The 23045-nt window shown below is 42.8% G+C and overlaps 1 protein-coding gene and 1 pseudogene across 1 annotated transcript in view; one reads left to right on the forward strand and one right to left on the reverse strand.

The window, feature by feature from the left end:
- FBN3 (fibrillin 3) overlaps positions 1 to 23045 on the forward strand; it is a 108387-nt gene that overhangs the window by 13769 nt on the left and 71573 nt on the right. The window contains exons 5-14 of the mRNA XM_056822065.1: positions 1214 to 1309; positions 11644 to 11841; positions 12320 to 12445; positions 13282 to 13407; positions 14556 to 14708; positions 15081 to 15278; positions 15701 to 15844; positions 16212 to 16331; positions 17127 to 17252; positions 18692 to 18814. Coding sequence (XP_056678043.1) covers positions 1214 to 1309; positions 11644 to 11841; positions 12320 to 12445; positions 13282 to 13407; positions 14556 to 14708; positions 15081 to 15278; positions 15701 to 15844; positions 16212 to 16331; positions 17127 to 17252; positions 18692 to 18814 — 1410 coding nt within the window. The remainder of the gene's footprint in view (positions 1 to 1213; positions 1310 to 11643; positions 11842 to 12319; positions 12446 to 13281; positions 13408 to 14555; positions 14709 to 15080; positions 15279 to 15700; positions 15845 to 16211; positions 16332 to 17126; positions 17253 to 18691; positions 18815 to 23045) is intronic.
- Positions 7516 to 7921, reverse strand: LOC103092349 (cytochrome c-like; annotated as a pseudogene).

The raw sequence follows: 23045 nt of genomic DNA on the forward strand, positions 1-23045 counted from the left end.
GTCCCAAGTCATTCTCATGGTTTAGAGAAATTCTTGTACCTCTCGATTATAAATCTCAAAATGCCAATTCTCAAACAACTATTACAGAGGAGCCCAAGTTTTCACAATAGAAGAACTAGTTTCAGTACCAAGATTTTTAAAAAAAATAAATAAAATAAATAAAATAAAATAAATAAATAAATAAATAAAAATGAGATCCTATCAAAATAAAGTGGACCATCCTCAGAGATATGTGGGTGCCTTCTTTGGGGGGGGGGGTTTCTAGGAAATGTTGGATGTCAACTTGGTGACAATGTAGTAGAGGAGGATTCTTAGACAGGTCAGGTTACATGGCCCCAGAAAGATTCTGATTCTGCCAAAATCCAAATTGTAATTTGCAGACTAACCACTGCTGGTGGTCTGGTGTCCAGGAATAGGGAGATGACAATGGGCAAAATTTGCAAGGTGATAAATTTAGACTTTATTGGAGAGACTTCCTAACTGTTAGAGCTGGTCCCTAGTAGAAAGGGCTACTTCCAAAGTAGTAGGCTCTCTCTCATCTGGAGGCCTTTAAACAAAAGTGGGGTGACTACTCCTTGGATATTTTGTAAAGGGAAGTCTCTTTGTTTTCTGATTATTGAAGGAAAAAAAGAAATCTGAGTGATCATGTGGTTCAGCAAAAAGGCTGTTGTATTTGGGGTCAGTTGACCTGGTTCAAATGCCTGGTTGCCCTTGGGCAAGTCACTCCAGGTTTCTGAGACTTTGTTTTCCTATCAGTAATAATAAGGAAAGCTCACCTTTACATAGGGTTCTAAGATTGGCAAAGTACATTATGTATGTTGTCTTATTTGGTCCTTAGACTAACCCTTTGATGGTAGTGTTATTATTGTTCTGTTTTCCAGAAGGGGAAACTGAGTCAAGGGCCTTACTTGCCCAGGTTCACATAGCCAGTAAGTGTGGGAGGCAGGACTTGAACTAAGGCCAAATTCAGCACTCAAGCCATTAGATCACATAGCCAACTATAAAATAAAGGTCTATACTTAATAGATGACCTCCACTCAAGGTTCCTTCCAGTTCTAAATCCAGAATGAATGATGTTGCCCTTCAGTCCAAGGCTTTAGGAAGCATTACTCTGTTACCTCCCACTTTGTACAAGTGCCAAAGGCTCAGCACCCCCTTACATCCAAAGTTGGCCCCTCCTGGTTAATGTAGCTCTCTCTCTGTTTCTCCCCAGCTGTGTGTGACCAGAGTTGTCAGAACGGGGGCCGATGCATTGGCCCCAACCGCTGTGCTTGTGTCTATGGCTTCACTGGACCTCAGTGTGAGAGAGGTAGGTAGGATGCCTGGGGGTGGGAGCAAGCCCAGAGGAAGCTTGCTTGGCAAAGGGAGTGGTGGAGTGGGGGATGAAGGGCAGGAGGGGGGAGGACTCTTGGGTACCTGAAGATTGGAGGAAGAGTAGGTGAGGCTGAGGCAGGAAGAAGGGGCTTTGGGTGGGGCTTAAAGAACCACCCTGGCTGAGGGCTTTGGGGGGGGAGGATGGAGAAGAGCTGGGCTAGGGTATTGGGGGTAGCACTGGGAGATACCGGGTATCCATCTCTCTTTAAGTCTTCTCCATGCCATCAACAACTTTTGCCTTAACAAAGTACATTTTCAGGTGTGATTCAATTGTGCTATAGTCTAGAGATTGAGCATTAGCAGGAAGATCTGCATCAACTCATCCCCTACTCCTTTCACCTTTTTTTATAATATTCTTTTTCCTTCTCTTCTATTTCATCTTCCTTTTCCACCTCTCCCCTTCTTCTGCCCTTTCCCGTCCTCTCCTTTTAGGTCCTACTCCTCCTCTGGGATTCCCTCTAGAACCCCTGGGAAAATGCTTTTGGAGTTTTCCTTTCTCTAATGGACTTGGGCTGCTCCTATTGAGAGAGTGACCTGACAGGAACTTCCAGCACAGAGCAAGTTCTCCAGGCCCCTTGGGTTAAACCTTTCAGCTGCCCAGAGCCTCCTAGAGGCCTTGATTTTTTTTTTTTCAAGGAAAGCAGCATGATTCAATTCAAAGAACTCTGGATCTGAAGTCAGGGGACTTGGATTCAAATCCCATTCTTTTGCTTCTTATTCATGGGACTCTGGGCAAATCATTTAAATCTCTCAGAACCTCAGTTTCCCCATCTATAAAATTTAAGAATTGGACTTTATAGCATCTGAGTTCTCTTGCAGCTCCAAATAAGGAACTTATGTTTCAATGAAACCCTCAGATCACAGAATAATCTAAACATCAAAAGGGACAAAATAATCATAAAGTTATACACATATGTATATGGAGCACAGTACCTGGCTCATAGCAGGTATTATATAAATGCTAGCTATTATTATCATTATTATTACCAATAAAAGTATAGACTCAGTTCTTATCCCTATTTATCTCAAATGAGCTTCAGAGTATCCCCGTAAAGTAGGCACTACCTGTGTGGTTATCTTTTTTCTTTTTTCTTTCTTTTTTTTTGCACATATGGAACCTGAAGGTTAGAGAGAGAAAGTTTCTTGCCCAGGGCCAGAGAGCTCATAAGTTTTGTTTCAGCAGTAAGATTTGAACTCATGTCTTTCCCACCTCTCAGTCCTGTGCTCTTTCCACTATATTTTCCTACTTCTCATCTTGTTTAAAAGACTAAAAGATAGGGTTGGTGACTGGCAGTAGTTTGAGACAATTGAAAGCATGGAATAATTTCCTAAATTTAATCTCAATTCCTCTTCTACCTAACTCTGGGTACTATGCTTTGTAAATCAGAAGGTTCAGAAGGATCTCTCTAACAGGACAACTAATGTGAAGGGCTGTCCTTTAACTGCATTTCCTCATCCTATCAATAGGGATTTTTCTTTCTTTTTTTTGGGGTGGGGGGGAATTTCATCCATCTGGTTTATCTTGTATATATAGCTAGGTTGATTTCCCAAGTGATAACTGATGACAATAGTATAAACTGTTATTTCTAGCATTTCAAGGTTTACAAAGGCCTTTCTTGACAATTCCTCTGTGAGGCAGGTAACAAAAGAATTGTTATCCCTATTTTATAGATAAGTAAACTGAGGTTCAAGGCTGTGACTTGCTCAGGGTCATGCAACTGGTTAGTGATAGTGTTAGGGTTTGAATTAAGATTGTCCTGGCCCTTTGCTTCTCAAGGTCAAGCTGCTTTATTAAGAACATCTGGCAAGCAGAGTCAGAAAGGAAATCACTTCTGGAAAAGGGAATGGGAGGAGGGGGATGAGGCTAGAGACACAAAGGAGCCTTTACTTGTTTGTGCAGCCTTTGCCGACATCTTGTATGCATAAAATGCCTTCAAACAGGAGGTTTCCCAAAGCACTGGTGGATGGGCTTGAATTGAGATTGGACTCAGAAATCAGACAGACTCTCCAGCTGTGCAGCCAGCTGTTCTTCACTAAGACACATAGAGTAGGCACTGATCAGAGCACAGAGTGGGGGAGGGAGCTGACCAGACGTGCTTAAATTTGCTAGAAAGGTCATGGTTGGGGGGAGAGGCTGGGGGAATCATCTATCCCACTGCCTCCCAACCTCCCCAGAACATGGGCCAGGCCACACGGACCCAAAAGGTCCTTGAAAGGTAGTCTGGTCTGAACATTTCAGAGGTTTTAACGGACAGGCCCGTATAGTAAATAGAATGTTGGCTTTGTCATAAGAAAACTTGGATTCTAGTCCTAGCTCTGCCACTTACTATATGTCTGGTCTTGGGCAAGATTTTTTCCCCCTTCTCAGACACTGTTTCCTCATTTGCAAAATGAAAAGATTGGACTAGATATCTTCTAAAGTCCCTTGAAGCTTTAAAATCTGATGATCTCGTTGTTTCCTCAGTAGACTTGGAAATCCCAGGGCTGACTTTGGTCTCTTGGGATTTTTCAAGAAAAGTCTCAGCTACAATTAGATTAGCAGTCTTAAGCCAGCTTGAGATCTACCCCATGAAGCAGTTCCATGAATTCTGCAGAAAACAACCTGGGGGAAGCACATTCCATCTCTGGGAGATATCCTACAGGGAGTTTTTGTTTTTTAACTCTTAGAGATAGACTGGAGGGGATGCCTGTGGCTACAAAAGATGCCCCTTTGAGGCACATCAGACTCTTGGAAGTGCCTTATAAGAACACCATCTAGCTCTAAGAGATACTACATAGAGGACGCCAACAAGGTTTGGGAGATGATGTGCAGGAAATATGTCTTAACTCTTGGAGATGCCATATATATGGAACACCATCTGGCTCCAAAAGATGACTTGCTTGTGGGTTCCTCCAACTTTGGGAAATGTGTTGTAGAGAATACTTTCCAGCTCTTAGAGATGTCCTGGAGGTAATGTCTGACTCCAAGAGATGTCCTGCTGAGAGCATTATTCAACTGGGGGAATGTATCCTACAGGAAGTACCCCACACCCCTTGAAGATGCTCACCTGGAAGCACTATCTGGTCCTAAGATTTAGGAGAGAGCCTATAGGGAATATATTCTAATTATCAGTAATGTCTTCCCTGCAAGGAATACTCTTAGATTCAAAAGATGCCTATCAAACTCTGGCAGATGCCCATCAGAGAGCACTTTCTTCTTGAAGATGTCCTATTAGTAGTAGTCTCTCGGTAACCAAGGATGACATTTGTCTTTATGCGCTTTCATCTGTGATGTAGATGTAGTAGTAGTAGTAGTAGTCTCTCGGTAACCAAGGATGACGACTGTCTTTGTGCCTTTTTGTGCACAAAGACACTTGTGCATGAAGGAGATTTAAGTGGAAAAGTCGATGCACAGAGACAGTCCCACTCTCTCGGCGTTGGAAGCCTGGGTCCAGTGGCACGAAAAGTCGTTACACCTGGAGACTTCCTCAGCTGCATTGGATGGCCGTGGTGTCTTTTGTGCTCCAACATGCCCTAAGCACTCCACAGTGCATTGCTGTGTTGCCCTCTTAGCCGTTGATGTCCTATTAGGAACACCTTATCACTACAAAACATTGTCAGGATCCAACAGGATGGGGCAGCTTGCTGGCTTAGAGATGGGAGGACCTAGATTCAAATCTAGCCTCAGCTACTTCCTAGCTGTGTGACCCTATTCAAGTCACCCAAATTGCTAACCCTTATCACTTTCCTGCCTTGAAGCCAATGTTTATTTATCAATTCTAAGATAGAAGGTAAGGGTTTTAAAAAATCCAACAAAGAACATCTACTCCCAAAAGATGTTCTGCAGCAAGTAACATCAGCCTCTGAGAGATATGTTGAAAGACATTTGAGTTGATCATAACACTGCTCACTTTCTGTCTTCTCAAGTACAGACTTCCTTATCCACATCTCATGAACCTATACCAACTCCCTGTTGTGGAAGCAGATTGGAGGCATTTTCCCTTTTCCCATCTATGCTGTTAAGAATATTGAAAAGGGGGCAGCTATGTGCCTCAATAGAGAGAGAGCCAGACATAGAAACAGGAGGTCCTGGGTTCAAATTTGGCCTCAGACACTTTTTGGCTATATAACCTTGGGCAAGTCACTTAATCCCAATTACCTAGCCTTTGTTGCTCTTCTTCCTTTTGAACTAAGTATCAGTTTTGAGATGAAAAGGTGATAGATAGTAAGGTTCAGTGTGTGTGTTTTTATTTCAAATTGTAGCTACCATTTGTCTGATCTCAAGGCTCATAATGCTGAATGCTTAGAGCATTATATATTCCTTAAAAAAAGAAATGAAGATTTCCCTTCCTAAATCCCCTCGAGGTGCTCAATTAGCTATAGCCACCATGACCCAGCCTAAAGACTGACTCATTTCATCTCTTGACAACTTGTCTTTGTAATAGCCTTGTTTCCATTTGGCTTCCTTAGGGCTTTATGGCTGGTGGAGGAAGGAGGAAATGCTGTAGACACAGTTTACCTAGATTAAAGTAAAGGATTTGACAAAAGACTTCATGCTAATTTTGTGGAAAAGATGGAGCCATATGGTCTAGACTATGATTTAATTTTAGAGCCGATTGAGTAGCCACACTCAATTTACTGCTCAAGAAGAGGATCAACATCCACTTGGAAGAAGGTCTCCATTAGAGTCAATCTAATTTTTCTTTTGTCTCTGAAATAGATGAAGGCAAACATGGCTTGCTTATCAAATTTGGGAGGGGTAGTGAGCAATGTTAAGATCCAAAATTATTTTGATGGACTTGACTTTAACAAGAGAAAACCTATTCTTAACATTTGGAGAGGTATTTAATTATTGAATTAAGTCTTTTGATCACAACATTACAAACTCATGATGATAACATATTTCTATCTTAACACTAAATGAATCCAGATAAGAACAAGACTTGTGTGATTTCAGTGGAATGGAGATGTTTCAGGTGAGGAACATAATCAAGTGAAAAGGCACCTACTATGTGTCAGGCATTTTTATAAGCATTGTGGATTCAGTGAAAGACTAAATTTATTCCTATCTTAAAGGAGCTCACAATCTAATGGGTACAAACAACCATATACAAGAAGACTGGACAGAAAGAGATCAAGATAGTAGTCTATCTCTGTCTTTACATATCTAGATATATATCTATGTCATATATGTGAATGTGATATATAGCATATATATATATACACACATACATACCTGGTAAATGGGAGACAACCTTAGAGGAGAGGCACCAACATTAAAAAGGAACAGGAAAAGCTTCTTACAGACAGTTGAGTTTTAGATGACTTGAAGGAAGCCAGAGAAGCCAGAGGGTGGAGATGAGGAGGGAGAGAATTCTAGGCTTGGAGCATGAAGGTGAAAGATAGAATGTCATTTTCAAGGAAGTGAGAGTCACACAGCTAGTACAAATTTGCATATATCTTTAAATGTATAGATATCAATGTTAATATAGACATATATGTGTGTATGTATTGTGAGGACAGCTAGGTGACATAGTGGATGGAGTACCAGATCTGGAATCAGTAAGATTTATCTTCCTGAGTTCAAATCTGGCCTCAGATAATTACTAGCTGTGACCCCAGACAAGTTACTTAACTTTGCCTCAGTTTCCTCATCTGTCAAATGAGCTAGAGAAGGAAATGGCAAACCACTCCAGTATCTTCGCCAAGAAAACCCCAAATGGGATCACAAAGAGTTGGACATATTGAAATATCTGAACAACAACAATAACATGTATTATGTATATACATATACATGTATGTATACGTTTGCATATACATATGTATGTATGAATGAGGCAAGACTTGAGCCTTGATTTTGCTGTCTCTGAGGCCAACTATCTCTATCCATTGTTAATCTTGCCTTTCTGGGACTAGATTTAAGACCAAAACACAGAATACATAATCATGTTCATTTAAACACAAACCTACCTAATCTACATAATTCCTTAAATTACAGTTGCTGAACACAATTTTAAAACAAGCATTCATGATCAAAGTTTTCTGGTTGATTAAAAAAAAACAATTTAAATAGAGTAGAGTTATGGCATGTGTTTAAAGGAAAGAAAAGGAAATTTCATCATGAGGCATCTTGCTGTAAGGGAGGCAGCAAACAACCATTACTCATTGGTAGTTTTTCTGAAATTTGCTTATCAAGTCTGCCCTTCCTCCTTTCTTCTAAATGCCAGCGGGGATCATTTCTGTTCCAAGGATAGACTTCTTGGGGTTTTCCAAGTATTCCGTCAGCATATCCTTGCCCCAGACGATGCCTTTGCTTTTGTTGGCATCTTTGCTCAAGAATCCTGGAGTTAGACCAGTTTTTATCAAAAGAGTCCACTCCAATTAGGTCCAGTCTTATGCTTGCCTCCCTTTCCAACTGTGTGGCACTGTGTATGCTTCTGAACAAAAAATCCTGTTGTCCTTCTCAACATCAGCCATTGTGAATTTGGCTGAGTCCTGTGAGCTTTAACCACTGTCCTTAGTCCCTTTTTCTTTGACTGAGGACATAATGTACCCCTACTAAAATGAATAAAAGAAGGACATGTGTAAAATCTTACCTTTGGCTTAAAAAACTTCACAAGTAAGAGGTAGACGAGGCATTTTTACATGGCAGTTTGCCTGAAAAAGATCAGGGGTTTCTAAAGGAACTCCAGCTCCTTACCAGGTCACAATGTGATTATGGGGGAAAAGCATCTAGACTTCTAAAATCCTTAGTGTAGAGAACTTCCCATAAGGAAACTCCTTCTTCCAATCTGAACCTACAATTTCTCTACAATTTATCATAGATATGTCTGAGACTGAGACATTAAAAGATTTTCCATTATGTATCCAAGGTAGGACTAGAACACAGGTTGCCCAACTCCAAGACCAGTTCTCTATCCACTGTGCTATACTCCCTGTCATTTGGTGTTAGGAACACAGCAACACAAACGTGCTAGTCTCTGCCCTCCCAGGAGTTTATGTTCCACAAAAGGTACAAGTTAATACAAAATAAGTCTATATGGACTAAATACCAAGTAATTTGAGGAGAAAGGCACTGACGGTTGAGAAATAAAAACGAATCTCATGTAGAAGTCAGTAGAACTAAGGCTTTGGAGAAAACTGGAAATCACAACACAGGGAATCAGGAACTCTGAGTTCTAGAGGCTGCCTGGAATAATCTGGACTTAGAGCCAGGAAGACCTTAACTGTGTGACCTTGGGTAAGTCACTTACTCTCCCTGGAATTATTTGCTAAACTGTGAAATGCTTACAGATCAGCAAAACTGACCATCCAGGCAACTGATTGGTACTTGGAAGGCTCCCTATACATGGTGTATTCTGGTGATGGACCTTTCCTGAATCTAGAAGGAAGTCTTTAATAGACAACAGTAGTTGGTATTTATATAGAATAACACCTCTTCAATATACTCTTTTCTACCTGATGTTGACAAAGGGAATCTCAAATAGACTATACTTAGCATTTAGTCATCCTCTTCCATTATAACAGTGGTAAATTAAGTATTTTTAGAATAGCAACATTTTAGTAAACATCACTGTTTAAACCCCTTTCAGAGCTCAGGTAATAATTATAATAATGATAGGATCTGGCATTTTTAGAGAGCTTTCAGGTTTGTTAAGTGCTTCCTAAATATGAGGAAGGAGTGTGTTCTAGACATGGAAAAACAAAATGGAGGGTCTTGTATATGAGAAGCAAGAAGGTGAGTTTAATTGGTCTACAGAATGCTTGAATGAGAATAATAAAGCTGGTGGGTAATAAGTCAGAGCCAAGTGGTGAAAGGCAGAAGAATGTATATTTGATCCTAGAGGTGGCCGGAAGTCATTTTAGTGAGCAGGAGAATGGCACAATCATACCTGTACTTTATTTTTTTTAACCCTTACCTTCTGTCTTAGAATCAATACTAGGTATTTGTTCTAAGGCAGAAGATTGGTAAGGGCTAGGCAATGGGGGTTAAGTGACTTGCCCAGGGTCACCCAGCTAGAGTGTCTGAGGCCACATTTGAACCCAGGACCTCCCATCTCTGGGCCTGGCTCTCAATCCACTGAGCCACCTAGCAACCCCCCCGCCCCCCATTACCTATACTTTAGGAAAAAATCATTTTGGAAACTGAGTGAAGCATGGATTAGAGAAAGGAGACTTGAAGCAGGAAGGCCAATTAGAATGCTCATGTAGTGGGGGCATCTTCAAATCTGACCTCGGACACTTCCTGGTTGTGTGACCCTGGGCAAGTCACTTGACCCCCATTGCCTAGCCCTTACCTCTCTTCTGCCTTGGAACCAATACACAGTATTGATTCCAAGATGGAAGGTAAGGGTTTAAAAAAAAAAAAGAATGCTCATGTAGTGATCCAGGAGAAAGGTGATGAGGGCCTAAAAGAATTGGATTTAGGAGATGTTATGGACCATATGATGGAGCAGCTAAGTGGCTATGTGGAGTGAGGAGGAATAAGAAGATAAGGATGACCACGAGCCTGCAAACCTGAGCCACTAGGAAGATGATGGAAGGACTAAGGATATAAGGAAGAGGAGACAGTTTGGTGCCAGAGATGATGAGTTCTACACTGAGTTTGAGATGCCTGCAGACCATCCCTCTTCCAAATGTGCAATAATGGGCAGGGGGCTTGGTAAAGGGATGACACATGAGCCCAAAGGACAATCAGCACTATCCTCACCTGGGCTTAGTAGTTGCTGCCCCCCCAGGACTGAGACTCCATAAGGGAGCACTACAGCACCTGTCCCTGATTGACCAAGGAGCAAAGCTAGTCATCAGATCAGAGAGTTAGGAAACCATCTAGTCCAATCTCCCCATTTTACAGATGAGATAACTGAGTGCTAAAGAGAGGAGGAGGGAGATGGTCCTCTGGCCCTGGCTCAGAGTCCCTGGGCCATGATCAAGCTTCTTTCTTCTCTGTCCCTTCACACTGTCTCTCATAGGGCTGGGTGGACAGTAGACCTTGAAAGGGCCAGTGGTCCAGAGGCACTGGGCTGTAGACTCCCTGCTTTACTATCAGAGTGCCCTGAAGCAGAGCAGAGTACCTCATATGAAGTGCTGAGATGTTTATTCAGAGTGACAGTGGAACATAATAGAAAGAATGATTGGTGTATGACCTGGGTTCAGATCCTGCCTCCATTACTGACCATCTGTGTGACTTTTGGCCGGAAAGGACCTCACTGGCCATCTAGCCTCAGTTTCCTCAACAATGAAGTTAAGAGGTTGGGCTAATCAGGGATTATTCACCTCTTTGTGCTATAAATCATTTTGACAGTCCAGTGAAGCATATGGACCTGTATATGTATGTCTGAACAATGTCTATGTGTGTGTGTGTTTAAACCCCCACTCTCTGTCTTAGCATCACTTCTAAGACAGAAGAACAGCAAGGGCTAGATAATCAGGGTTAAATATGCCTAGGGTAACACAATTAGGAAGGGTCCAAGGCCAGATTTGAACCCAGATCCTCTCAACTCCAGACCTGGATTCTATTCACTAGGCTACCTAACTGCCGATATGTGTTTGTTTGTTTTTTTAATTCACAATTTTTAAAGATGCTAAATGTCAGTTAGCCTTTAGTGAAAATAAAAATGTAATTTTACCCCTTATCCAAGTTCACAAACCGTGTGAAATCTCTTCATGGACTTGGGATTTCAGGTTAAGAACCCCTGAGCTAGATAGCCTTTGAGGTTACTTTCGACGCACCATCTATGATCTTATGATCTGTAAAATGGGGACAATAATTCTAGGTTCTGTGAAGAAAGTGTTTTGTAAACCTTACATAGCCATTGAAATTTCCCCTCTATTATATGCTAGACACTGTGCTGTATTCTTCACCAAAACTATATCATTTGATCCCAACAATAACCCTAGAAGGTAGGTGCTATTATCATCCTCATTTTATAATTGAGGAAACTGAGGTAGACAGAGGTTGAGTGACTTGCCCAGGATAACAGAGATAAGAAGTGTCTGAGGTCAGATTTGAATTCACCTCTTCTTGACTCCAAACTCAGAGCTGCCTCATTGAAATGAGTGCTTATTATTTCCCCAAGTTTTTGGTCTATAAATATGAGTGGGGAATAGTTTTGGGAGCAGGGACAAGGGGGACACCTGGAATGGAGGGAGAGAGGGCCACCCAATTCAAAAGCACTTGGGAGTGTGGCACGTTTGCCAAACTGTGTTTGCAGGGAGGGGCCAGTCCAGGGGGTCAGGTGTGCTGCTGTGCCCTGCTCTTGCTAACTATGTGCTCACCTCCCTCGACAGACTACCGCACTGGACCTTGCTTCAGCCAAGTCAACAACCAGGTGTGCCAGGGCCAGCTGAGTGGCCTTGTCTGCACCAAGACCATGTGCTGTGCCAGTGTGGGTCGTGCCTGGGGGCACCCCTGCGAGCCATGCCCTGCCCAGCCCCACCCCTGCCGAAGAGGTTTCATTCCAAATATTCGAACTGGTGCCTGTCAAGGTAAAGAGGAGAGCAAAGAATCATGAGTTAAAAGGATGGTGGAGGGAGTGACCAGAGGGATATTGGGGGATATTGGACCCTTAGAGAGGGCAGAGGGAGAACCTTTGAACTTCTGAGTCCTACCAGGGCAAACAGCTAGGGAGAAACTGAGCCCCTTGGGGAAGGAGGCTCCTTGGAGACACTTAGAGGATAAGGAGTCTCATTGTGGAAACCTGGACATTTTGTGAGTGGTGGGGTATGCGTTAGACTCTGAGTCCTGCAAGGTATGGGGCAGGAGTGATACAGGGACAGGGATCAGAGTTGTAGGGGATTATGGAATAGGGAGAAGATGAGGGTCCAAGAGAGATTGAGTCTAAATAATAAGCACTGGGAAGGGGATATGGATGTATGGATTGCTGTGGGGCATCGAATGACGGTCCATTTCTAGACTCTGGGCCAGACTTTGGGGTCACCCTCTGTATCTCTTTGCCTTGCACAGATGTGGATGAGTGCCGGGCCATCCCAGGTCTGTGCCAAGGTGGGAACTGCATCAACACCGTGGGCTCCTTTGAGTGTCGCTGTCCAGCTGGTCACCGGCTGGGTGAGGCCAGCCACAAATGTGAAGGTAGGAAAAGCAAGGGACATAAGACATCCATGAAGTTGGGAGAACAGCTGCCAAGAGGAACAGCTGACATGGGACACAGAGATGTGGCATTGCAGTGCTGCTTTTAGAAGGGAAAGGAAACAAGCTTGCAGCACTTTAAAAAGATTATCTCATCTGATCCTCACATAAACCCTGGGAAGTAGGTGCTATAATTTCCGCCGTTCTACAGATAAGGAAACTGAGACCAATAGGATAGAGTGACTTGCCCAGGGTCACATAGCCAGTAGGTAGGAGAGGCAGAATTTGAATTTGGGTGTTCCTAGTGTCAAAGAGAACTCTCATTAAACTGCCTTCCCTGCTCCTAGTTCTATAATAGCCACAGCTCCCATTTCAATATTATGTTAAGAGTTTATACATACTTTTCTCACAATAACTCTATAAAGTTGGCAGACCAAGAATGTTTATCCCCATCTTACAGATGGGAAAATCAAGGCCCAGGGAGGACAAGCCATTTGCTTTTTGTCACCCAGCTAGTTAAGTACTAAAGTCCAATCTTAAATCAAGTCCCTCTGATTCTTAAATTTAACATAATTTCCATTATAAAGAGCCATTTCTACTATACTGGGCAGAGAAGGGAATAAGGATGACATTGGGCAAGTCCCTTCCCTTTTTCTGATCTTTATCTATGAAATAGGAGTAAAAATCCTTAAACAGTCCCTTAGACAGGCATTTTGACAGCATTACTGAAACAGGGGCCACTGGGAACAGGGAGAGCATGATCAAGGGGATGGGGGAAGAGGAGCGGGGTCCAGGATGAGGAGTTTATCCCAAGTGATCCCTGTTCTGCCCCGATTCAGATGTGGACGAGTGCAGCTCTATCCCTGGTGCCTGCGAAGGTGGAGAATGTGCCAACACGGTGGGGAGCTATGTTTGCACCTGCCCCCGAGGCTTCATGGCAAGTGCTGATGGTTCTCACTGCCTGGGTAAGACAGTGCCTACAGTCCGGGGGCGGGGGGGGGGGGGGTCCAGACTCTCCCAACCTCAGTCCACTACCAGGTTGCCCTGCCCAGCCACCAGAGACCTTTCTGGTGCCTAATGCTCAGACACAAAGTTTATGGTGCCCCCAGCACAAGACTATTGACTCACCTTCTAATTCAGACTGAATGAATGTTAGTGTTGTTCTGTCCCTGAACCGAGGACTTGTGCTCTCTTAATGCTGTCTAATTGCTCTATACTCAGAAGTACGGGGTCCTGGCATCCTCCTGGCTGCCTCTCTCTCTCTCTCTCTCTTTTTAAAATTTATTTAATTAGATGATTTAGAATATTTTTCCATGGTTACAAGACTCTTCCTCTCTCTTATAAGCCCTACAAACCTCAGTTCTACTCTGCTCTCAAAGTCGAGGCCTTTTTTTCCCCTGTTGGTCTGACATTAGCCTTTTTTTTGTAGATGGGGCCCAGAGAGTGGGTACTTAGCTTCAAGGGCTGTGCTCCACCTTCTAAAGGGGAAATTGTTTATGACTGAAGAAAAAAACATAGAATGTCAGAGCTGGGAGGAGCCACAGTATGTTAGAGCTTCTTAAAACAGAGAATGGCAGAGCTAGAAGTGACCTTGGAACACCAAAAGTACCCTAGGATGTCAGGGCTAGAAAGACCTTAGAACACTGATTGTCAGAGCTGAGAGGAATTATAAATGTCATATGCCAGACATTGGAGGGATATTAGAATTTGGAATGTCAGAACAGTGTTGTAAAAGTTATTTCCCATCTGTTAGCAGAGCATATTCTACCTCGCTACATCAGGTTTTCCATCAATCCCCCCAATAGGTACCTCCAGGAAACATTCTCTAATGTTTTTGATCTTCAAGCTTTCATACTCCCCACTCCTCCACTGCAATCATTCATCCAATCTGACACTATAGAAGCCATTATCTCCTTCAGTATACCAAAGATCTCAGCCCAGACCCCTCCTCTCATTTTGACCCGCCTACAATGCCATAAACTCTTCCTTGGACTCCCTCTTCCTCTCTCTCTGTCTGTCTCTGTTTCTCTGTCTCTGTCTGTCTGTCTGTCTGTCTGTCTGTCTGTCTCTCAATGTCTCTGGCACTCATGGGCTCTGTGATCCTCTCTGGCAGATCAGCGAGTAGGTACCTGCTTCTCTGCATTACTGGGGGGCCGCTGTGCTGGAGAGCTGCCAGGCCAAGCTTCCAAGAGACAGTGCTGCTGCGAATGGGGCCGATGCTGGGCCATGGGGTCAACGCCAGAGATGTGTCCCCAGAGGGGCTCTGGTGAGCTGATCTGGGGATGAGGTTATATTTAAGAGTCTTGGGTGGAGGAGGGGAGGGAGGAGAAGAGGGAGGAAAGAGAAGAGGGAGGAAAGGCAAGGGTGGCTGTGCCTCCCTACTACCTATAGCCCCTAAAGAAGAGTGGTGGGATTGGTCTCCAAACCTTCTCTGCTAAGAATCTTTTCTCTGACCTGGTGACCACCAAGACCAGTCAGTAGTCAGTAGATCTTCCAACACAACTTCCAGGATCCTCTGTCACTCCAGCTCCCCAAGTCCACCCCAAAATGGACCAGTACTCCAAAGCCAAATCTTTTCTCTCCTTCTTCTCTACCTTGACCCTGGATCCAAATTACCATCCTTCTCCTTTCTTTGTAGATGAGTTTCGACAATTGTGTGCTGAGGGCCCTCCAGTGCTGCCTGCTTACCCTGGGCACTTTCCAGGCCTTCCAGGATTTGGACCCAATGGTCTGGGCCCTGGTCTTACTGGTCCTGCCCGACATGGTCCTCATGGTACGAACGGACAAGGTGCCCTCCCCAGCCTTCCTGGCCTGGGCCCTGGGAGCTCTAGCATTGGTAAGGACAGACTCTCCTCCCCTAATCCCACTACTAACACTGTTGGCTGAGAGATCTCTCCTGCCTTAGAAAACTGACCCAAAGGGGGAACTCCTGCTTTTCTCCCTTGCTCTCAGCTCCCTTCTCCCCTCTTACCCCACCAAGGCATTGATGTTGGTACTTTGCATGATATCTCTTATCTAGGTTTAGGAAGGATGGGGCAGAGTGATTAGACTTATTCTACTTGGGTCCAAAGGCAGAGCTTCCTAACAATTATAGCTATTCAGAAGTAGAAAGGAGATAATGAGTTTCCCATCACCAGAGGTCTTTGAGCAAGGTCAGATGCATGTATTTGACCAAATCTCAGCCCCAGATTCTGGGATTCTGGACTGAAGGGGTCAGTCAGGCTGGTGGCCTCCACACTCATTGGCTTCTGCTTCTAGGTACAGCCACATTGAATCAGACCATTGACATCTGCAAGCATTTCACCAACCTATGCCTCAATGGGCGATGCCTCCCAACCTCATCCAGTTATCGGTGCGAGTGCAACATGGGCTACAAGCAGGACGTGCGTGGAGAATGCATTGGTGAGGGCCAAACCCAGGGGCAGGCACAAGAAGGAAGAGGGCATTCGGGCTCCTCCTGAGTACTGAGATGATTGAGGGTGAGGAGAGGGATTCTAAAGCTTTGTGATACTCTGAAGGAATAAGAGAGGGACCCAAAAAGTTTTACTAAGATCTCAGAGGAATCTATTGGGTAGGAACCTTTTGATGTGTTCTAGAAGGACAGAAATAAAGTGAAGGTGGGAGGGGAGACCTGAGTTCCCATAAGGTTATTAGGGGATTAGAGGAAGAGGGTCTGGGTTTTTACTAAGTCCTGAAAAAAAGACTTGGATCCCAAAGAGATGCTGGGAAAATAGGGATGGATAATTGAACATTGGAACTTTCTCCACAGATGTAGATGAGTGCTCCAGTAGTCCCTGTGTCCATGGAGACTGTGTCAACACCCCTGGCTCTTATCATTGTAAATGCCAAGAAGGCTTCCAGAGCACCCCAACCAAACAGTCCTGTGTTGGTATGACACCCCACCTCCCACCCCAGAAGGATGAACAATTCATCTTTATGTCCAAGAGAAGAGAGAGAGCCCATGGTCCTATGGACAAATCACTCATGCCCAATAAGTTTTAGTTTCCTCATCTGAAGAAAGATGCCTATAGGCAACTAAATGTAGATAGAATTTTATACCTAGACCTAAATTCATATCCTACCACCCATATTTAACTATTTGAATCTGGGCAAATCATTTAACCATTTCCAGCCTCAGTTTCCTCTTCTCTGTAAAATGGGGCTAACAATAGCACCTATCTCCCAGGGTATTAGAATGAAATAAGTTTCCATGTACAAAGCATTTTGTAAATATTAACACATTATGTGAATGCTAGCTATTATTATTACTATTATTTGAATGTAAAGGAGTTGAAGTAGATGGTCTCTAAGGCCCTTTCCAGTTAAAATCCTGTGATCTCGTGATCTGAGATCCTTAGGGCCACTGCTTAGTGTAGAGTTAGTAGCCCTGGAGATAACTAAACCTGGATTCTATTACTTATTAGAGGTATGTCGCTATCTTACTTGAGGTTGTTATAAGGAAAATGCTTTGAAAGACTAAAGAAATAGGAATAAAATAATGATTATTGTTGTTGTTATTACTGCTGACTCCTCAGGGCTACAATTTATCTACTACAATATGAGCCCCCATTTCCCCTTTTTCAAATATATATATATATACAGAACTTCCTCCACCCTACTAACCCATCAGAAACCTAGCCCCTACCCCCAACTCCTACACACTTACAGCTCCATATTCCCACAGATATTGATGAGTGTATCCTAAATGGTGGGATGTGCCGTCATGGGCGCTGCATTAACACAGAGGGAAGCTTTCAATGCATCTGCAATGCGGGCTTTGAGATCACTCCAGATGGCAAAAACTGTGTGGGTAAGTTGGCTGTGGAATGAGGGGAAGAACAAAGCCTGTTTTAGTACTCATGCCCAGTGATGGTAGAATTTCCAGATGCCAGTGATTGGAAAGTGAGTACAGGATTGGGAGGCAGAGAGGGAAACAAAAATGTAAGGAGAGGACTCTAGGCAACAATTCCTTCCACTGTGAGCTCTAGCAATTCCTTTACACGTTCCCAGAGTCCTTATCTTTTGTATTCTGCTATCAAAGATCAAGGAGGGCTGGAGTGACAGGGAAGGGCTTGACGCAAGAGGCAAGAGGCAAAGACCTGAATTACTCAGTAAATGATTTGTGAACTTAAAAGGATCTTATCCCTCTATCCATGTATTGAACAAATGTTATTTTGTAACTACCATGGGAGAGATATCAAGATCTTACATATAAGATCCTAGCTCTAGGGTGTTCAAGGTCTAATTGGGGGAGATAACGCGTGTACGTTGGTTACTCAGATACAATAGGGACTGTTCATTGGTATAGGGAACCCCCAGAGAAGAAAACTCTTTAGCGATTCAGGTTGGTGCTTTCTCTGTAACTAAGACTTAAGGGTTGACCACCTCAGGCCTAGAACATTGAGAGATGAAGTGAATTGCCTAGTGCCACATAGCTAGTATGTGTCTGGGTCAGGACTTGAACTCGGGTCTCTCTTGCTGCTACACCATGCTATCTCTCAATTTTGTTACAAATTAAAATACTGAGGCAGTGACATGTAGTGAAGAATGCATCACCAATTTGGCATCAGAGGACTTGGGTTCTAATCCTGGTTCTGTTACTGCCTGTGTGACCTTAGACAAGTTACTTCATCCCTCTGGGGGGCCTTCTTTCTGTGTATCAATTTCATCATCTGTAAAATGAGGGAGCTGGACTAAATGTGTTCTGGGGTCCCTTCCAACTATGAGTTTTTGATTCTGTGATCCTAGGACTAAGTGCATAAGACCTCCCCTCAATTCCTCCAATGACTTGTCATGAGCAGGAGGGAATAGGACATCCTCAAAGGTGATGCCAGGAAATTTAAATTCTGCTAGTTGGTCTTGTGCTGACTCTGCTGTGCTGGCCAGGTCTGTGCCAGTCAGTCTTGTCCATTGCTCCCAAATACTTACATGTACTTACATGCATATGTTCACACATATGTTCTCACTCAAGTGCACTCAGCCTTGGGGATTGCTACTCAGAGCTAAGTCTGAGGCTTCTTCTCTTCTCTTAGCGGCTCCTCCAGGCATCTCTAGCATGCATAAAACTCCCAGAGGGCCACATATGGGCTCCAGAGAAACAGTCCTGCCTTGATAGCTACTAAGGGAGAAGGAATCCAGGGATATGAACAGCTCTCCTGGGGTGGGACCCTTGCAAGGGGCCTGTATAGATTCTGGAGCTGCTTAGAATACTCGCCTGAGCTCAGTCTTTCCTTTTGTACATCCCTACAGACCATGATGAGTGTGCAACCACAACTATGTGCCTCAATGGTGTGTGTCTCAATGAAGCTGGCAGCTTCAAGTGCCTGTGTAAACCCGGCTTCCTGCTGGCTCCCAGTGGGCGCTACTGCGTGGGTGAGTGTGTATGGGTCATTTGTGTGTGTACACAGAGGTATTGGGGGGAAGAAGTTAGAATTGGATGGGGGAGTGGAGATGATGGAAGGAAGAGGATGTTGGGATGGGAGAGGGAGAAGGGAAGGAAAAGAAGGAAGGGGGAAAAGGATGAAGGAATAGTACAGGGCGAAGGAAGACAGGGTCTAGGGGAGGAGAAAGTAGGGGACAGAAAGAAGTAAGAAAGATGGGAAGATGGGGAGGGACACCACTAAGGTGTGGGAGGTGGGAGGAAGAAGGGAAAAGTTTAGAGGACAATGGGAAGGAAAGAGGCACAAGAGGTGGGGAGATGGACAGGGGGTAGGAAGAAGAGGAGGAATAAGAAGGGAATTTGGAGAAGGAGGACAGTGGAAGGAGATAGGTTCAGGAGTTAGAGAGGAGAGACAGAGAATGTGAAAACAGAGAATGGAGGGGGGGAAGGAGGGGGAAGAGCAAAAAACAAGAGAAAAGCAGAGCATTTAAAAAAATAAAAATTTCTAAAAAGAGGAAAACGGAATGGAAGGTTCAGAGATGAAATGGCCAATAGGCAAAAAGGTCAGCATTGCCTTCATATCCAGACCTGCTGGTCAAACACACACTTTTCTCTCTAGAACAATAATGTTGAAACTATTGGATAAAATGATCTCTATTAAGGAACTTTGAAGACAGAAAGGATAAATAAGGAAAAGTTTTTGCTGATCTTGTGTCAGACCTCAGAATTTGGGAGAACCTCAGGGAGCTTCTAGTCCAATCTATATTTGAAAGAAACAAAAGGCCCCATTTGTACCTCGGCTAATAAGTGGTCATCCAGCCTCTACTTGAAGACCTCTGAGGAGGGAAAGCCCTTCTCCTCTTGAGGAAGCATATCCCATTTTGGGATAGCTCTGGTCAGAAAGTTCTTTCTGATGTCAAGCCTAGTAAGTAGAAGTAAGGCAAGAGAATATTAATGCTTGGGGCTGAGAGATTGAGTGTCTTGTTCATGAGAGCCAGGAGACCAGCGTCATTAGGCTAAAGATACCCTAATGCATAAGTAAGATATAAGAAAACAAGAAAAGTAGGAGGGGCCAAGGTTATCAGTGGCTTTGAATGCCAAGCAGAGAATTTTGTATTTGCTCCTAGGGATGATAGGGAGCCACTAGAATTTATTGAATAGGGTGACATGATCAGACCTGTGCTTTAGAAAAAAATCTTTTTAGTGGCTGAATGGAAGATAGGAATGGAGTGGAGAGAGACTAGAGGCAGACAGACCCATTAACAGGCTACTACAATCATCCAAGTATGAGGTGATGAGGGTCTACACTGGAGACATATTGGAGGATGGCTTTCCACGAAATACCATTAGCTTCATAAAACTTGAATACTCCAACAAGATTGTTGATGCATCCTGTAGAAAAGGAAAATAAATATTGTACTGAAGCAGTAGAGACTTGACTCTTTCAACTATGGGCAATTTAAATACTGACTGATCATAATATAACTTTACAATTTTCATTTTGGTTTAAGCCCATATGACAGTTTAATAGATTGTCTTGACTATTCATGCCTTGGGGGCATTTATTCACTTTATGGAACAATTGTGAAACATATTCCTTCAAATGTTCCTGAGTCAAAGTCAAACAGGTTTTTCTACCACAAAGATTTGTGCTGTTTTTACATCCCCAAAAGAGGAAATCTTATATGTTAGACTTTCAAACTCTTCCCTCTTTGAATTTGGGTTTTTTTTAAATGAAGTTTCTGAAATGGTGCTGGCCTGGATTAGAGGACCTCTAGGAGGTCGACAAGCCTCTTTGGAGTTCTCTGGACCTCTCCACTGGAGTTAATTTTATTGTTTGTCTAAATTTACATCAGTAGCTCTGTGAATGTCAGCACCTCTTGACAGCAAAGCCATTTCTTTTTCATTGTGCTAGAGTGCCTCCTCTTGGGCATCCAGCATGTAGCAATCACTCAAATAGCTACCAGCCGTGAAGGCAATAGTATTCATTCATTCATTCATTCATTCATTCATTCATTCATTCATTCATTAAGAGTGATTATTCCTCTCTAGTCCCACTGCTTCCATCTTAATCCTGACCTTTATCAATTTATACCTGGATTATTACAACAGTTGCCCAACTGATTGGCCTCTTGGACCTTGCTCGCTTTTACCCACCCAGGGTGAGAAAGAACTGATTGTTCTTTCTTAACTCTAAATGCTACTTTGAAGCCAAGGTTTATATTGTTGCTAATCTCTAAACCATGTGACTTCTGTCTCTCTTTCACTTTCTAAACTGTGCCAAATATCCATCTCCAAGAAACATGTCATAGTGAAAAAGGATCTTAGAAAGCTCTTATTCTAACCCTCTCGTTTCTCTTTCTACAAGATACATAGAAAAGACAGGCTCAGAGCAATCAGTGGGTCTGTGATTATAATCAAGAAATAGAAACCAGCTTTCTAGCTAGCTATATGGTCAGATAATAGAGACTCCCCCCCCCCTCCCCCAGGGGAGACAATCAAACCTCCGATACAGTGTCTTGAATTCAGCAAGTCATTTGGCAGAGAGTCAGGTTATCTTTATGGGCAAGGTAGGTAGTGAATGAGCTGGATAATAACAGAGATAGGTAAATTTGGAGCTGATCTGAAGAGTAGTAGTTCGTGGATTTTAAAAAACCAGTATCAAATGTGCAGGATGTAGGGGATGTAAAAGTTAAATTTAGTCTCTACTGATAAAAATACTATATTTTATGAGTTTTATTAAAGATTATTAGAAATCAAGGATACAAATTAATAAGCCACATGCCTAGGACTGATTAGCCCATTCACAGCCTAATTATTACATGTTACAATGTTTCAAATTGAGGAAGAGAGTAGGCGTTACAGCCAGTTTAAATACAAATTGTGATCTGGCTCAGGTGGGAATCTCAGGTGAGATTATAGGGAATTCTGGGAAGTACCAAGGACTTCTGGGGATTGAAGTCTAGGGTTCAAATCTCCATTTTTACAGGGAGGTATGGCTAGAAAGTAGTTATTTGAAAAAGATCTAGGTATCTTAGTGGACCCCAATATCAATCAACAGTATGATGATGCAACCAAGAAAGCTATGAGGATTATTAAATTTCTTTAAAAACTTATTCATTCTTAGAGGCAGCTAGATAACTCTGTAGATGGAGACCCAAGCCTATAGATGGGAGATCCTGGGTTCAAATCTGGTCTCAGATACTTCCTAGCTGTGTGACCCTACACAAGTCACTTAACCTCCATTACCTGACCCTTACCACTCTGCCTTGGAACCAATATACAGTATTGATTCTAAGATGGAAGTTATTTAAAAAAAAAAAACTAATACAATCTTACACTGTTTTAAAAGAATATCCAGGATTAAGCATATGGCATTTTAGCTCTCTTCCACCCTGGTCAGATCACTCTAGTACTATATTCTGTTCTGTATCATATTAGGATGGTCATTGATAGGCTGGAGAGTGTACAAAAAAGGTAACTGGGATGGCAAAGGACTTCGGGATCATGTCACATGAGAATTCATTGAAGAAAAACCTGAGGTGGAAAAAGAGCATGAAGGAAAATAGGATGATGCTCTTCAAACTGATATAAGAATTATTTAGACTTGTGCTTGGCCCCAGCACACATAACTGGGATAGAAATTTTAAGGAGACAGATCTCAGGAGGCAGTAGTCTCCTTGCCGGAGATGTACAAACAAATACTGAAGGACCAATCCATCAATCAATCAATATTTATTTGAGTGCCTACTATGTGTCATACACTGGCATAATGAAAAGCAAAAGAAGTCCCTGCCCTTTGAGGAACTTACCATCTAGGATAAAAAGGAGATACTTAAGAGAAGGAAGCCACTGGACCAATTGTCAAGTGCGCTACAAAGAATTCTGGGTTAGTACAAGTTGGATTTTTTCCCTAATTTAATTTTTTTTTATTCTAAACTGAACTTACCCCAAGTAAGACGAGCATCTCTGCAAACTTCACAGAACAGAAAAAGTTATTCCTATATACTATTACCCCCATTATATCTTGATCCTTCTTCCAAGTATACCAAAAATTTGACACATTCTTTTCAAAGTTGTCCTGCTTATTTTAGTTTCTTTTTGATCATATATTCTCCCCTGTGTATTTTTAAAATCCTTACCTTCTATCTTATAATTAATACTAAATAAGTATTATAAATTTTGTTTCATTCTCAATTTAAAAAAAACCCTTACCTTCCATCT

This window comes from Monodelphis domestica, chromosome 3 (assembly GCF_027887165.1).
Source record: "Monodelphis domestica isolate mMonDom1 chromosome 3, mMonDom1.pri, whole genome shotgun sequence".
Taxonomy (NCBI): domain Eukaryota; kingdom Metazoa; phylum Chordata; class Mammalia; order Didelphimorphia; family Didelphidae; genus Monodelphis; species Monodelphis domestica.